Below are 15886 nucleotides of genomic sequence, written 5' to 3' on the forward strand. Positions count from 1 at the left end.
GCTCCTGCTACCCTCTCTGTCAAATTAACTTGCTTGCATAAGCCGTCTTCATCTCTTTTGTTATCCAAAATGTCTGCAGTTGTTGGCCTCTGCTATGTCTCCCGGTGTCCACTCACCCTGGCTGGTTTCACCGGGTTCACGGCCTCTTGTCTCTCTCTGGGCTCCCACCCAGAGCTCAACCTGCATTTCAAATGCAGCTTGCAAACACAGCTGCCTGCACCAGATGTATCCCTCAACATTAGCAAACTTAGGCATTAATGTTCATGGGCTACAAGGGACATACTTCTCTTATTAAATAGTATTCTATCTTCAATCAGTTAATGATTCCCTCAGTTCTTATGATAATTCGTCTGCACGCTCAGTCTTCATCTTCTTTTGACATGGTGGGCATGAGTCAGTCTGTCATGATTTCTCCCTGCTGGAATTCTTTTAACCCAGTCAGAGCCAGTTTCAGCACATTTGCTGAGTTGGCTTTATTAGTTTCTTCCTTGTCTTGGGAGTTCTGCCGTTGTTGTGGCCTTAAAATTCTGCATTCTTTTGTGTCTACCTACTATCTATAGTACATACTTCTTCTCAAGCTTTGTTAACCTCCCACTAGGTATGAGTCATTGAAGCTTAGCAAGGCAATTCCGCCAACAAGAAATTTATCTTTCCAACACCTAGACTTAACTTAGAGCTTGTTAGCTGCTATCTGTTTCATGGATTAAGTCTCCTTTCTGGGTGATTAGGGGTGCAAGTGCCTAATTGTGTGGGGTCGTTCCATGCATCCCTTATGTTGCACATCCATTACTGCACTCCACTGGCATTTATGGGATAAAATCCAAATATATGTTCAGACAGATTTCTTATCTCAGATCTCCAGCTTTCTGCTCATTTGCTATTTTTCGGTCAACTCCATGGCCCGATCTGAACTGGAAGGGGTAGGAGGCTGGTCAGTTTTCCACTGAGAGTTTTAATCCACACACAGACACACACCCCCCAACCTACTACCTCACCTCAAACACTGATGTGATGGGGGTGAAATTCCCATTGTCCCTCTGCTCAGATTTTCAAGAGTATTACAAAAGGGAAACTTTTCCTGGGCAGTGCAGCTCTTTCTAGACTCCTTTGGATGCATTCCTCCAGAATACTTGCACAGATTGACATTCACAGTTGTGGTGGACATTCAAGCCCACTCCTCACTTCTGTGAGAGTCTATTACTCTGCAGAAATCAGAGCTGTGTGGAGCACCTGACTGCATCTCCCTCCAACACTCTTCTGCCTGGAAGAGCCCTTGCAATTAGCTGCAGCAATCTAATGCACTGCTAAGGGCAGAAGCAGGGTAGAAAGAGGCTGAACCCACCTGTTATCTCTTCCATGTATATCAAAGTAGTCCCAAGCCCCTCAAAGAGAGATTCACATAAAAATGAGTTTTTGTCTCAACAAGAAGGCATCAAATTACTGTTCTGTAATAGCAGCATTTTAAAAATAATTCTGCATTTGTTCAATTTAATGTTAGTGTTCTTTAATGTTACTGTTAGCAAAAGCACTGCTTAGTGCTACTATACACAGTTCCTACATATTTTTTTTTTGTAAAATCCACCTGCTGAATTCTTCAAGCTGCCACAGAACGAGGTTAACAACAGACACCTACAGGAGACAGCATATGGCTTATCTCAGCTTTTCCAGCTGCTCCACAAACCTCACTAAAGGCTCACCGAGTATACAAGAGTACAGTTTCCTGGTAAATCCATGTGTACATAAATAATAAGCAACTAAAGTAAATAAAAACTAAACAATTGATTCTTTCCCACCACTAACTTTCAAACAGAGGCATAGAACTGAATTCCCCCTGGGGAATTTGTGCTTTACAGATCCAAATCGTTGTAGAAAGTCAAGGAAACAAAGAAAGTTCAATATGTTGTGAGGCAGGAGATAACAGTAGCACCAGCACTGTTGGTGTTTAATTGCATAAAGATTGTCAGGACCAGGAGCCAAAGGCATTATTTTGACTTCTGGAATTTTCAAAGGGGATCCAAGGCCTATTGGCAGTAATTTTCTGGTAGAATCAAAGAAGTGCTTTCTTGAAGACCCGAGGTCAGTTCCTACTCTGAAAATTACAAATCAAAGTAACTGGAGGGAAAATCACTTGCCAGTTTTGTGGCCTCTGGATGTGGGTGCAGTGCTGCCAGGCAGCACCTACTACAGCTGAACCCTGGTGGAAGGCACTGGTTACAGCTCCCACCCCAGGAACAGGTTTACTTTACGTGACAAGTAATTCTGAGTACTTGTATGCACCGTTTTAAAAGAAAGCACGTGGGCAAAATCTGAGTTACGACAAGCCTCTTCTGTGATACTACTAATGGAAAAAAACATAAGCTGAACATTTCTTCTGCTGCAGGTTTCCTGTAGTCTGCAAGGGGAAAAGTCTTGTTAAACAGCAGAGACAAAATGTATTAAAGGTAACCTGACTTCTGAATCCGATGCCAAGTGCAGCAGGAAATCTAATGCAGCAGTGGATATGTGCAGAAAATTTAAGTAACTTACTCAAAAAGATGCAGTGCCCTTCCAATCATCATCCTCCTCGTCACACTTTTTATTTTACTGTGCTTGAATGCAGAAATGTAATTTAATTCATCACAGATGGATCCTAAATCGATTAAATGCCTTTCAGCACCAAGTCTGACAGCACCAACCTCAGACTTCCCATGTTCTTGTCTCCCTAAAACCATATCCTTGATGTCAAAAGTGCACAAGCACCCCCCTAGTGCTGGGAGACTAGGCAGGGACTCAGCCCATTTGGGGTACAGACACTGAGTCCTGCAGAAACCATATGTGTCTTTAAAACCTAATATGCGGTGTTCTAACTTCTTAGGGTATTACTTCCATGGTCACTGTTGGTAGGCTATTGAAGAAATAATTGAAAGTAATATTTCAAGGAGTAACACAATGTATCTGTAGACAATTATATAAAAATTCAAATGTTAAGCCACAATTCCTGAACACTATACAAGAAACTTAGGTATTCTAAAATAAATCACACCAAGAAAGTGGTGTGTTCTACTTCATTTTTATCGTGTCACCCAGGGATTACGAAAATCATCCTTGATACTCAGTAGTCAGGGATAACATTAATAATTCTCAATAAGACCATACCTTTTTTCATTGACGAAATTGACACAATAAGCCAGAAGCAAGTTCATTTATACTTGCCCTCGGTATACTTCAGTTAGGAAAAAAAACCCCGTGAGTAAGAGTAAGTTAGAATATTAGGTGTCTATGTCAGCCTTGTGGTTCAAAAATTTGTAATTGTTTATAAATTTCAAACAACTTTATTGTAAGCTTTATTGCTTTGATTTGCACACAAAACAACAAAAGCGAAAGGTTAAAACTGTACATTCCAAAAGTATACTCTTGCTGGCCTAAGCAAGAGGTGAAAAACAATCCACAAAAGCATTTTAAGCTTAAAATAAACCCAAAGGGTTCTGTTGAACTGTGGAGCAATAAACTTGGTAACATATGAACACAGTTTTTTACAGAAAACAAAGCAAGACTTCATCTGACAGGCAACAGAACTTGAGCAGTCTAAAGCTGTAGAAACCACCTACAGATTGCTGACTCTTTGATCACATCCCACAGCAGAGAAGCAGGGAGGGTTCAGTCTCAGTGTGTGATTTGCAGATTCCACATCCAGTCCAGTGCCTGACTGTTCCCAGGTACTTCCTGTTCTGAGTAGGCTGGTTGGTGTGAAAGGACAAGTGGAGTTTTGACCTAAACACAACCCATCTGCTGTTCGAGGTGGGACACTTCAGAAAACTGCAAAGAACCATACTCTCTTTTCAGTGAGCACAAGTCAGTCCCATTTTTAGCAGTGATTTGAATACACCACTCTATGAGGCACAGGCAGATATCCCCCTGCTACAATTTAGGAGTGTCTCCTGCTGCTGAAAAAGGCTACTGAAAAGGCAAACAAATTTCATAAATAATTTTCAGTATGGAATTTTCTCTTACAATTCTTAACACCACCAGTAGAGAGAAGCAGTGTAAGAACAGGGACATGAATATATAGAAACAGCTCAGCTCCAGCATTCTTGCAGATGTGTAACAAACTACTGATCCAAATTAATGATGTTGCCAAAACAGTTATGAATAATGAGTAAGTAAATCCTGGCTTCTTATCAATTTACCAATTCAACAACAGTTTGCAGACAAAATGGTAAATTGGTGTCAGACAGAATTCCAAGGAATTGAGTTATAGTAAGAATTAACCAAGATGAGGCAAAGCCTAGTGGCTTAATTGACAAAACATGTCAGCATTTGCCAGCAAGAAACCATCTGCTGGCAAATTAAGAGATCAGTTTGCAAATATTGTTCTCTTTCAAGACAAATTTGGTTTTCAGTCACTGAAAGTTAACTGGCTAATATTCAACTAGTATTCAGCTTTTCCCTTGTGTAATTGCTTACTAGAAGCCAAAGACAAAAAAAACTTAACACAAACAAAAATTCTTGGAGAACACTGTAAAAAGCATCAATGTATTACACAAACAGCACTTTAGCATCTGTGCTGGAAGCAGTGTCTATAGGACATCAACTCCCTTTTCTGCTTCTTCAGCTTCAGTTTGAGTCAAGGCTAAGAAATGTTTGCAGTGGAAGAAAATTAAAGTCTTCAGGTTTCTTATTCCAGAGTTAAAAAATAAATACAATATTAGCTCTATCAAACTTTACAGCTTTCATTTAGTTTTTTAAAAAATATATAATATTTCATCTACCCAACAGTATATTACAGATGCCAGCACACACACCTACAGTTCTGCTTCAGTGATGTTCTCATCAGGGCAACAATAGTATTCCACAAAACAGATCTGTCCATCTTCATTCCTAATCATATACTGCAGTGAAAGAAATCCTTGAGCATCTGTTCGAATGGACACTTTACAAGACAACGCCAGTGCCTTTGTGGATGGTTTAAGCAAAGAAATCTTGTACCTGCAGAAGAAAAAGCAGTAATATGAAAAAAAATACGTAGTGAAAAAAGGAGCTGAAACATTAGTCACGAATAAAGACCCAGATCCAACAAAAAACATGCTTATTTGGTCTTTACCTGGTAAAAACATTAAACTGTCTTTGTCAGCATTTAGCTTTTGATTACAGATACAGACTTTTATCAAATGGGGAGTATTTTTGCCCCCCATACTAACAAAATAAATGTTACAGTAATGCAAAAAGAGTTTTTAGACATCCCATCAAGAACGCACAACCTAGCGTAGAGGGCATCAGTCACAGACTTTCTAACCTGTTTGTCTGGGTCTGGTTACAGTGGAATGCTTCCACCAAATCAGAGTCCCTAGGGTAGTCTAGATGTGCACTTCCAGCATTTCCAAAAGTGGATAACCTGGAAGACAAAAAGCACCATCTCAAAATACCTGATGAGAGCTCTGTAAAAATTTGTCAAAATGAGTCATTGTAGGTATCTCAGCGACTGCTTCACAAAACACTGCTGTTTGTTTCAATTTATTTAATCAAAAATATTAAACTGCCCACACCAGTCTAACTTTTACGAGGTTGTCACAATACTCAATACAATGTTAATTAGAGTACATACTGTAATTTGCTACAGTCATTACAATTCTTCCTAAAATGAACCAGTATTCTAACCAGTTATCCCTCTCCACTGTGGAAGCTTCCAGTCCTCATCAAAGGAAGCCAAGCTCAAACATTTGAGTCTAGTACCTGAAGTAGGGTTTATCTGGAGACATAGTAATCTGCAGAACTTCACTGGTCATATCCAGTTCAGCAAATGCTTCTCGTAGTCCCTCTGACTGCAGGATAATTTTATTAACAACCTTTGTACTGCAGAAGTCAAAATCTAACAATTCATCAGGTTCTTGAGTGTTGATTTTGCACACTGTTACTACTCCTCCTTCTTCCAAGAACAGCATCAGGGGATACCCATAACCATGATAACACATTCTAAGGGCCGTTGATGTTCCTGAAAAAGAGAATGAAATATACATTCTGCAGAGACCATAGCTAGGACATTTGACCACTTTAGAAAACTCACATTTTTCTGGCACACGGGGCACAGATCAATTTGATTCACCTTGTTTGGTCTAGCTTCCAGTATGTTACTGAGGCATACTTAGTGCTGACTCCTAGAAACCCTCCGAAATGATAATGGTTATGCAGTAAAATTAAATTACTTGTATGTAGACAACTCAAATCCAAGTAATTTCACCCACCAGAGTGGAAACACCAGCTGTGACAATGAAGATATGCTACAAATAGTTTGGAAAAACCTCACGATCCTGTGGCTCTCTCTGGATCACATCATCTTTCCTTATTACTCTTGTTACCTGTGCAAACTGAAGTTAATGCAGCTGAGCTTGTGCTGCAGTCACACCCTCCTTTTGCAGGTTATCACCACCCGAACCTCTGTTTTCCCAAAATCACAGTGCTCTTCGGTACACACAATTTAGACGTTTAGGTCAGCCACAACCAAAACTGTAGAGTAATTACAAGTTCAACACAGAGCTGCAAGGGTAGAACTGCCCAGAAAGCTGTCACAGTATCGCTCCACCCCACCTTAGTACACATCCTGCAGTGCCCACACAGCCTTTCATGGATTCATGGAAAATATACCACACCTGGTAAGGAGCTGGTTCCAAAAATGGTAAGGCAGTCCAGAAGAACAGACAAACTAATGCGGAAGATCACTGATTCCTCCTGAACAGAAAATTCCTGAAAAATGTCTGCCTGTAAGTTAAAGCAAAGAGATGGAAATCTGGGAGTTTCTGCAATATTTTACAGTTTAAGCTTCAGAGTTTTCCATTCAGAAATCAGTGCAACACAAAGTGATTTCTACATGCAACACAGCACTGATTATAGAAAAATGGGTATTCATCCTTAAAACTAGGAAAACACAATCAGGCCACCCTTGAAACAAGGTAGGATGGCATAAACATAAAATCCTAAACGCTTGTCTTTTATGGTTTAAGTACAACCTACAAAAGTTAAAGCTTTGAGGTGCTTACTTCTGGAGCTGGAAACATTCGTGGAACTGTACAATGCGTCACCCTTCTCCAGCAATAATACTTACATTTTCTATGCTCAGAGCATGAATAAACATTCCAAATACTAGGATGTAAGAAGAGAACAAAACAGTGACTTATCACTACTCTGAAATATGTGCTGAATCCTCTCTTGACTAGCCTGATGGGAGCAAACTGCTCCATGCTATCCTGTTTGTCATTGGCACTCACTGCTTTGTGGCACCTACAAGAACAGTGTTATCTCAGAAATAAAGCAGCGTGGCATGAGCTGCTTTTGGAAAAGTAATTTCATATTTTCCTGGCAGCCCAGAGGGAAAATGCTGTTCTGGGATGCTTTGAACACAGCACAGCCATCTTCAATCAAGTGTCTGTGAAACTGTAGTCTTTCAGAGTTGACATAAATCCAACCTTCTGGCTTCGGAATGAGCTATAAAAGCACTTAAAGAGGGATAATATGAGTGCTTACTTGTGCAGCTAAGCAGAGCTTGGCCAGAAGGAGCTGTGAGTTTGGCAGGCACCAATACATTAGATGAGGGTGCAAACACACTACACTGTCAAGTGTGCAGAGATGTACTGGGTGTAGGGTTTGGAGTTCCAGCAGCATGAACACCCATAAAAAAGGGCAGCCTAACCATGGCTCTTTCTCCGTGCCAGCTCAGGCATCCCTGTCTTGGTTCCAGCAGAGTCTCCCCTTCTCCGCAGGCGAGCACATGGAATCATTAGGATTGGAAGGGACCTCTGGAGATCAACCAGTCCAACCCCTCTGATGGGGCAGGGTCACCTCGAGCAGGTGACACAGGAACACATTCAGGCAGGGTTTGAATGTCTCCAGAGAGGGAAACTCCACGACCTCCCTGGAATTCTGTTCCAGGGCTCTGTCACCCTTAGTGCAAAGAAGTTCTTCCTCATGTTGAGGTGAAACTTCGGTATTTTAGTTTATGTCCATTACTCTCTCCTTCCTGTCACTGATCAGTACAGAAAGGAGTCTGGCCCCATCTTCTTGGCACCTATTTTTGAGATATTGTATGTATTAATGAGACTCTCTTTCTGCTTTTCTCCATACTGAACAGGACCAGCTCCTGCAGGCTCTCCTCACAAGAGAGATGCTCTGCTCCTTTAATCATCCTTGTGGTCTCCGCTGGCCCCTCTCCAGTGGCTCCCTCTCCTCCCGGCGGTAACCGGGGCCCGTGCAAGGTCTGTAGAAGCCGTGCCTTCCCCTTCGCCGATGTCCCCGTACCTGGATGAAGGCGTTGGCCTGGATGCACTTGGCATCCTCCACCGTCACACGCAGCCCGCTGGCCGTGGCCAGACAGGTGGCGTGGTCCTGGAAGTGCACGGCCCGCAGCAGGCTGGACAGGTGCCGGGCATTGTCCAGGCTGGCGGACAGCGCGTAGCGCTCGCCGCTGGCGGGCGGCTGCGCCGAGAACGGCATCGCCAGACAGCGGGAGCGCGGCGGCACCGGCACCGGGAGCGCGCCACAGGCAAAGAGCACAGCGACCGCCAGCGCAGGAAGTGAGATCACGCCCTCGCCAGCACAGGAAATGCGATCACAGGAAACGTGACGCGCGAAGCGGAGCGGGCGAATCGCGGGCGCGGCATGGCGTGGGGACAGATGGCGGCCAAGAGAAAGCGTGGAGCGCTGGGCGCGGGGAAGGCGAAGCGCGCCAGGAGCGCCCCGAGCGCGGGCGAGGCGGTGCCGGAGGGCGGCCCGCGGGAAGGCAGCGTCCCGCCGCAGGAGTACCGCGTCCCGCCGCCCGTGTCCCAGGTACCGCCGCTCGGCTGCGGGCCGGCCTCCCCGCCGCTCGGGCTGGCTGGGGGAGCACGGCTGCTAAGCCGGGACTGAGAGGCTTATTCGTAACCTTTTATAGTCTCAGCACAAGTAGAAGCAAACGTGGCGGTGCGTTGTTTCCATGAGGTTAATGATGCTGTTCTGGTCGATGTCGATGCGTTGCCTCAGTCTCAGAAGTATTTGGAAGAGTTGGGCAATTCTGTTGTATATAGAGGCTGTATGGAAATTGTGCCTCTTCCATTTACGAATCATACGAAGAAGGTTTCGCTATTTTTTTGCTTGTAAGAAAAATTAGTTACGTCAATTACTGCGTGTAAACACAAAGATTTCTCAATATGCCTATCGTCAGGAAAAGCTGGGTTGTGCTCTGAGGCTGTCCCTGAGCCCATTTTGTAGGAAAATAAGCGATGCACGTGGCTTTTTAATACTTCGGTGGAGGTGAAAGTCTGTGCCTAGAAGCACACTGGATCAGGATGAGGACGATTCCTCCCCTGAAAGCAGCGCACCCCTATTCTGTAGGGAAGTCTCCACTCTTGCTGAGAGTGTGGTTCTGTCTGGCCAGGCAGATAAAAATGGAGGTTCTTCCTGTGTTTTTTTGTATTCCCTATCCAAACTTCTAGTTTTGCTGTGTTATAAAAATATTAAGGCTAGAAGCCTCACACATAACTGTTGTGGTTTTTTTCCTAGGGCAAATGGAAAAACAAGGAGCGAGTGCTGATATTCTCCTCTCGTGGAATTAATTTCAGAACGAGACACTTAATGCAGGACTTAAGGACATTGATGCCTCACTCTAAAGCAGGTGGGGGTTGAACATCATTCCTAAGTTATAGTTTGAGAATATTTTTAAGCCAAGAGCTTCTAACAACCTGTTCGTTTGTTTTTTTAAAATGTGGTGCAGAAGAGTTTTGATGAAACTTGTACCTTAAACAAACACCTTTTGAGTCAGCGAGTACAGCAATTGTTGTGTCGTAATATTTTCTGGGAAGTGAATCCTATGGAATCAGTCTAGAACCTGCACAGTTAGTTTTGTTCTATGTTTATGTTACTCCATAACAGAAACAATTTGGTAATTACTATTTCATTTATAAACTAGTGAAATTTGTGCAAAAAAACCTGACTGTTAAAAGAATCTCTTTTATTACATTGGTTTTCCAGCCTTGTAAATGTTGTTTTTGTCTTCCAGATACTAAAATGGACCGCAAAGACCAGTTATTTGTGATCAATGAGGTAATTTAGGATTTATCTTGGTATTTTATTTTATTTTATTATTTTATTTTCTATGCAAATTCAGTGTGGAAGGGAAAAGGGCAACAAAATTCAAAGTGTAACTTCATAGGTGAAAGTTATTGATATCCAAAAAGCACTCATGTTTAAACAGAAAGTTGACTTTTGATTAATAACACCAGAATGAAACTTTTAATTAGATACAGATTTTCATCAGAAGAAATACAGCATAATATGTTCTGTGTAGGTGAGAGGTGTAGTACAGCTTATACTTGAACAATGCAGGACACAAACATGCAGCCAGCCCAAATGTACTAGGACACTGATAGTTCTGAACCTAAAACCTGATGTCTCAGCTCGTGCTCTTGTATTTGCGTCCTGGAGAGGTTATCAGGTTGTTTGTACCTTTAATGAAGTTATTACTCCTTGTAGTCAGTACATGAGATGTAAAAAAACCAAAACAAAACCAACTACCAAAAAACCAACACCAACCAAAATTTAGGTAGGTGTCATTTAATAAGACAAGATCTTTGCTTTTGAACTTGCATTTTGGAGAGGGGAAAATGCTAGAGAGGAGGGTGGAAAGTTTTCAAAAACGTCTTCAGCATGTTTATAAGCAGCTAATTTGATATGTCTTGTGTAGGTGTGTGAAATGAAAAATTGCAATAAGTGCATCTTTTTTGAAGCCAAAAAGAAACAGGATCTCTATATGTGGTAAGGAAATGTTGGTTTTGTTACATTGTTATGTTTTATGTTTTTAGCTGCAGATGCCTCAGTTCTAGCTGACGTTTCCTACTGTAATTGTGAGGATGCATGAAGTAGTACTGCTTAGTTAAATTTGTTCTAATATTGCACTTCCATGGATAGTGCAGATTTACAGTGCATGACAAGCTTTTGGATGCTGTTTGCACAAGCATTTAAAAAATTATTTAGAAAAAAAAGTGTTTATGAGCGTGTTAAAGGAACTCAGTATGGCTATAAAAGTGACAGAAGATACTTCAGTGCAGGAATAACTGGTTGGGGTGTAGTGTGGAAATCCAGCATGTCTTCTGGCTGCTGTTAACATTTTTTCTTTTCCCTTCCCCACCATCTGTCCTCTGCAGGCTTTCAAACACACCACAGGGACCATCTGCTAAATTCTTGGTGCAGAATGGTAAGCTGGTGGACATTACTGTTTGTGTTTTTGCTGTTTTGTCTGAAGAGTATTCTTAAGTAATAACTTTTTTTTTTTTTTTTTTTTAAATCACTGTAGTTCACACACTGGCTGAATTGAAGATGACAGGAAACTGCCTAAGGGGTTCAAGACCCCTTTTGTCTTTTGATCCAGTAAGTATAGATTTGATTTCATTTGGGTATGTTTTTGGTCTTTTTGCATGACTTTTGCATTTAGCCTTGTATGTAAAATAACATTTTTATATTTTGTAGATATTTGACCGGGAGCCACACTATGCCCTGCTAAAAGAATTGTTTATTCAGGTCAGTCTGTAGTTCTACTGCATGTTTTTTGGCAACATATTTAAAAATTACAAGTATTTTTTTTCAAGTAGCAGTTTTACAATTCTGAACTTTGAAAAGATCACAAAGGATTGGGATCATATTCTTAGCATGACTCAGACACTTGTTCTTAAGTTTTGAGTTATGAAATGTAACCTGGGTTTGGGATCTTAGTAAACTGAGTTTAAAATGAGCCATTATGTTTGACCTCTTAAATTGCAGATGTTCAGAAACACTGCCTTTTATTACAGATATTTAGTACACCACAGTACCACCCCAAAAGCCAGCCTTTTGTTGATCATGTTTTCACCTTCAGCATCACTGATGAAAGGATCTGGTTTCGAAATTACCAGGTAAGTGGTCTCCCTTAGCTTCTCAGAAGGAGGTCAGTGTAATAATGTCATATCAAATCCATTAAGATAAGAATCATTATTGTTGTTACCAGGATATGCCAACCCTTAGTGCTTGCAGATTCAGTGTTCTGCAATGACTTACCTTCTCTCATATCTCTGGAGAGATCTGGCTCACTGAACTGGCATTTCAGTTGTGATTCTCTGAGGGATGTCTTGGTATCAGGACACGGTACCCAAGGCCTGAACTGTGCCTTGACCTAAATTGCTGCTTTGACCCAAAGTAATCTTGAGCTTACTTTCTGTAGAAGGTATTCAAAAACAACAAGTACTCCAGAAGCTTGCTTAAATTTCAAAGAACTGCTTTATATACACCTGAGTTTCTACAAATCTAGCTAATCAGGTACTGTATTTCAGATTTAAATTCAGTTGTGTATTACCATATGCAAGGTGCCTGCAAGGTCATATGCTTTGACTCAATCGGTGAGAAATGGAGAAAATTTTCTTGTTATTGCAGATAATAGAAGAAGATGCATCTCTTGTAGAAATTGGGCCTCGTTTTGTCCTGAACCTCATAAAAATCTTCCAGGTAGCTTTGGAGGACCAACTCTGTATGAAAATCCTCATTACCAGTCCCCAAATATGGTAAGCAGCTCTGTCTTTGTTTTTTCTTTCATTTAGCAACTAATTGAAAGCCAACCTTGCAGTCAGTCTGTGCAGGAGCATCAATTAGGCCTTTCCCCGTGACCCTTTGTAGTGCCCTACACTGATGACAGTTTGAGAACAGAGTAGTTTTGTAATCATGAAGGGAACGCAGAAGTCATGTCACTGAAAAGATGGCGTTACACTGAGGGTCTTGGCCGTGAAGCAGAGAAATTAGCATGTGTTTGTTTAATACCAGATTTCTCCCATCTTGCTAATTTGAAACATGATGAAATTTAAATTCTTATTTTTATAGCATCGCCGGCTGATAAGATTGTCAGTGGCAGCTAAGTTTAGAGAGAAGCAGCAAGTGAAAGAAGTGCAAAAGATTAAGAAAAAAGGGACTAAGGTCCTTGTTGAAGAGGATCCTACTGAAGTGGTCTTCGAAACTCCAGCTGAAGAGAAGCCAGTGGAAATACAGCTTGTGAAACCAGAGTCAAAGCCAATTGTTAAAGATAAGAAGAAGCTACGTAAAATTCAGAGGAAGAAGCAAAAAAAGCTATTCAGAACTGAAGGATCTGCATAGATGTTACAAGGGATGAAACTTCATACAATATCAACCGAATATTGTAAATATTTGAATTTACATTGTACAGACACATGTCTGAACTTCAGTTTTTAAGTAAACAAAATATACATTTCTTTGTAAAAATTGAGTTTGCATTCTTTTATTGTCTTCTGGGATTCTGGGTTTTGAGAAACAACATGGCATCCCATTCAACCTGGCCTTAAACACTTCAGGGATGGGCATCCACAACTGCTCTGGACAACTTCTTCGGAGCTATTTCTTTATTACATACTTTTAATCTAGTTCAGAGTTCCTGATCTCATGACCTGGTTCTTCCACTGACTAGTTCTGTCTCCCTGTGCACTTCCCCAAACTCTCCTGTGTTTCTAAGTCTTGCTCAGGCCCTGTTTTTATGGGATTCCTCTGTTTTAATTTCTAGCATCTTAATGCTGCAAGGACCCAACTGGCTCAAGAGGAAGCTGACTTGTTAAGTTCTAAAGATCACCCCACCCAGCAGAGCGAGGAAAATGCCATATAACTTGAGCAGCAAAGTGGTCTGTGTTCCATAGGATTGGAAAGAAAGACTGGTGAATATATAGGCATGTGCTTGGGTCACATAGTTTAATACACAGACACAGCTGAGTTGGAAAGGACCCCCGTCAGTATCATGGAGTCCAGCTTAACTCCTTGTAGAACTATGTAACACTAAGTCATATGACTAAGGTCATCCAGACCTTCTTTAACTCTTGACAGTCTTGGTGCCATGACGACTTCCCTGGGAACTGACCACCCTCGGTGTAAAGAACCTTGATGTCCAACTGGAATTTTCCGTGACACACTGTCATGGTTTTTCGTGACACTGAGCTGACAACTCAGCCCCAAAGCCTTCTGATTCTCTCCCCACCCAAGCCTGCTCACTCTCCCTTGGGTGGGGAGAGAATTGGGAGGGTAGAAGTGAAAATTTGTGAGTTGAAATACTGCTTAGCAAAAACCAAAGCTTTTTGTAAAGCAAAAGCCATGCATGAAGCAAAACAAGGAATTTATCGACTATGTCCTGTGGGTAGGCAGGTATTCACCTCCCAGGAAAGCCAGGCTCCATCACATGTAACTGACTCAGGAAGACAAATGTGTCACTCTGAATGCTGCCCCTTTCTTCCTCCGGCTCTGTATGCTGAGCATGGTGGGGTGGGATACCCTTGCAGACAGCTGGAGTGAGCTGCCCTGGCTGCATCCCCTCTCAGTTTCTTGTGCATCCCTCTCTCCTGGGTGGGGTGAGAAGCAAAAAAGGCTATGAGTCTGGGCACTGCTCAGCAATAATGTAAGCATTTCTGTTACTATCAACACAACTTTTGTGGTTTTGACACATCCAAATCACCTGCTACTGTGATGAAAATTGACTCTATTCCAGTCAAGACCTCCTGTGACAAAGGTGTACACTGGAGTGAGGTCCCCCCTAAGCCTCCTCTACAAGCTGAAAAAGTCGTGTGACCTCAGCCACTCCCAAGTCTTGCCCTTCAGACCTCTCCACATCTAATCTGCCCTCCTCCTGATAAACTCCAATAGCTTTATATCTTTCTTACCCTTGATGTGACCCAAAACTGCCCCCAGCAGTCCAGAGCAGAGCGGGACAATCCACTCCCTTGCCTGGCTGGGGATGCTGGGCTTGATGACCCCCACAACAGGGTTGGCCCTCCTGGCTGCCAGGGCACAATGAGTCATGTTCAATCTGCCATGTTTGGATTAAACACTGAGGTTAGGACCTCCAGATTTTACTGTGAGTTCAGGGCCTCCAGATCTTGCTGTCTGATTCAAAGCTCTGTTTGCATAGTGCCCACTAATACACACCTGACCTAGAGAAGGAAACCGACTTGGACTAACCCTAAAATCTCTGAAGAGCACAGGTATTAAAAAAAAGCTACCTTGAGAATGTGGCTGTGCCTCTGAGCTCCTCAAAACTCACAGGAATCAGAAATATCTGTTTCAGAAATATCTGTTTCAGAAATATTGTGGCCAGCGGGCTTAGGGAAGCTGTTCTTCCCTGAGCTCACAGGTGAGGTTACACCTTGAGTCAGTCCTATGTTCAGGTCTAGGCTCCTCAGCTCAGGAAGGACTGGAAGTGCTGGAGCAAGTTCAGAACAGAGAAACCAAGCTGGGAAGCACAACGAAGCCTGGAAAACAGGTCTTAAGCGAAGCAGGGGTGTTTACCCTGGAAATGAGGAGGCTCAGAGGGGGACCTCATTGCTCTCTTCAACTCCCTGAAAGGAAGGTGTGGCCGGGTATCGGTCAGACTTTTCTCTGAGGCAACTGGCAATAGGACAAGAGGACACAGCCTTAGGCCGTGTCGTTAATGCAGGACATTGGGAGTAATTTTTCCACAGAAGGGGTGATTAAACATTGGAGTGGGCTGCCCAGGAAGGGTGGAATCACCTTCCCTGGAGGTGTTCAAGAAAAGCCTAGACGTGGCATCAGTGCCATGGTCTGGTTCACAACACGGTGGTGTTGGGTCGCAGGTAGGACTCGATCATCTCGGAGATCTTTTCCACCCTCACTGATTTTGTGAATTCCAGCACAAGGTATCCGGTTAATATGATACCGCGTGATTGCAGCGCCCGAACCCGGCCGCGAGCCGGGAAGAAGCACCGCGGCGCGCTGCCGGCACCGGGTGACCCCGCCGCAGCTCCCTCCCCTCCCGCCTCGCTCCTCCCCCTGCCGGCCTCGCCCCTCCCGCCGCGGGGCGGCCGTGCCCGGTGTCCCGGTATCCCCGCCCCGCCGGCCGCCGCCGCCATCGCCA

The 15886-nt window shown here is 42.9% G+C and overlaps 2 protein-coding genes across 4 annotated transcripts; one reads left to right on the forward strand and one right to left on the reverse strand.

Annotated features, from left to right (window-relative positions):
- Nucleotides 1–3306: 3306 nt before the first annotated feature.
- On the reverse strand, nt 3307–8494 carry RAD1 (RAD1 checkpoint DNA exonuclease). Of its 3 annotated transcripts, none has more exons than XM_040054371.1 (5): nt 8266–8494; nt 6624–6717; nt 5710–5968; nt 5273–5371; nt 3307–4965 (listed from the first exon to the last, which is right to left on the reverse strand). In XM_040054371.1, the coding sequence occupies exons 1-5, from the start codon at nt 8458–8460 to the stop codon at nt 4782–4784; spliced, it is 831 nt and encodes a 276-aa protein (XP_039910305.1). In that variant the 5' UTR covers nt 8461–8494; the 3' UTR covers nt 3307–4781. The 3 variants fall into 3 exon arrangements, with proteins under 3 accessions (XP_039910305.1, XP_039910304.1, XP_039910306.1); XM_040054370.1 differs by having other exon boundaries at nt 6624–6732; XM_040054372.2 differs by lacking the exon at nt 8266–8494 and adding an exon at nt 7495–7889 and having other exon boundaries at nt 6624–6732.
- Nucleotides 8495–8625: 131 nt separating this feature from the next.
- On the forward strand, nt 8626–13255 carry BRIX1 (biogenesis of ribosomes BRX1). The gene is given in 11 exon segments (XM_040054369.2): nt 8626–8793; nt 9505–9616; nt 10001–10044; nt 10685–10755; nt 11145–11194; nt 11294–11367; nt 11467–11517; nt 11787–11888; nt 12403–12469; nt 12472–12530; nt 12844–13255. Coding segments are annotated over 11 exon segments (1068 nt in total). The 3' UTR covers nt 13114–13255.
- The last annotated feature ends 2631 nt before the right edge of the window (nt 13256–15886 follow it).

Source organism: Hirundo rustica, unplaced genomic scaffold (genome assembly GCF_015227805.2).
Source record: "Hirundo rustica isolate bHirRus1 unplaced genomic scaffold, bHirRus1.pri.v3 unplaced_BUSCO_309129at7742_310457at7742, whole genome shotgun sequence".
NCBI classification, from domain to species: domain Eukaryota; kingdom Metazoa; phylum Chordata; class Aves; order Passeriformes; family Hirundinidae; genus Hirundo; species Hirundo rustica.

Excerpts from the sequence above, each read along its gene's own strand:
- RAD1 (XM_040054370.1), bottom strand. The coding sequence starts at position 8,460 with ATGCCGTTCTCGGCGCAGCCGCCCGCCAGCGGCGAGCGCTACGCGCTG. Across the intron at positions 6,733-8,265 it reads AGGCCAACGCCTTCATCCAG|GCAGACATTTTTCAGGAATT; the intron begins GTACGGGGACAT and ends TTTAACTTACAG. Across the intron at positions 4,966-5,272 it reads AACCAGACCCAGACAAACAG|GTACAAGATTTCTTTGCTTA; the intron begins GTTAGAAAGTCT and ends TTTCTTCTGCAG.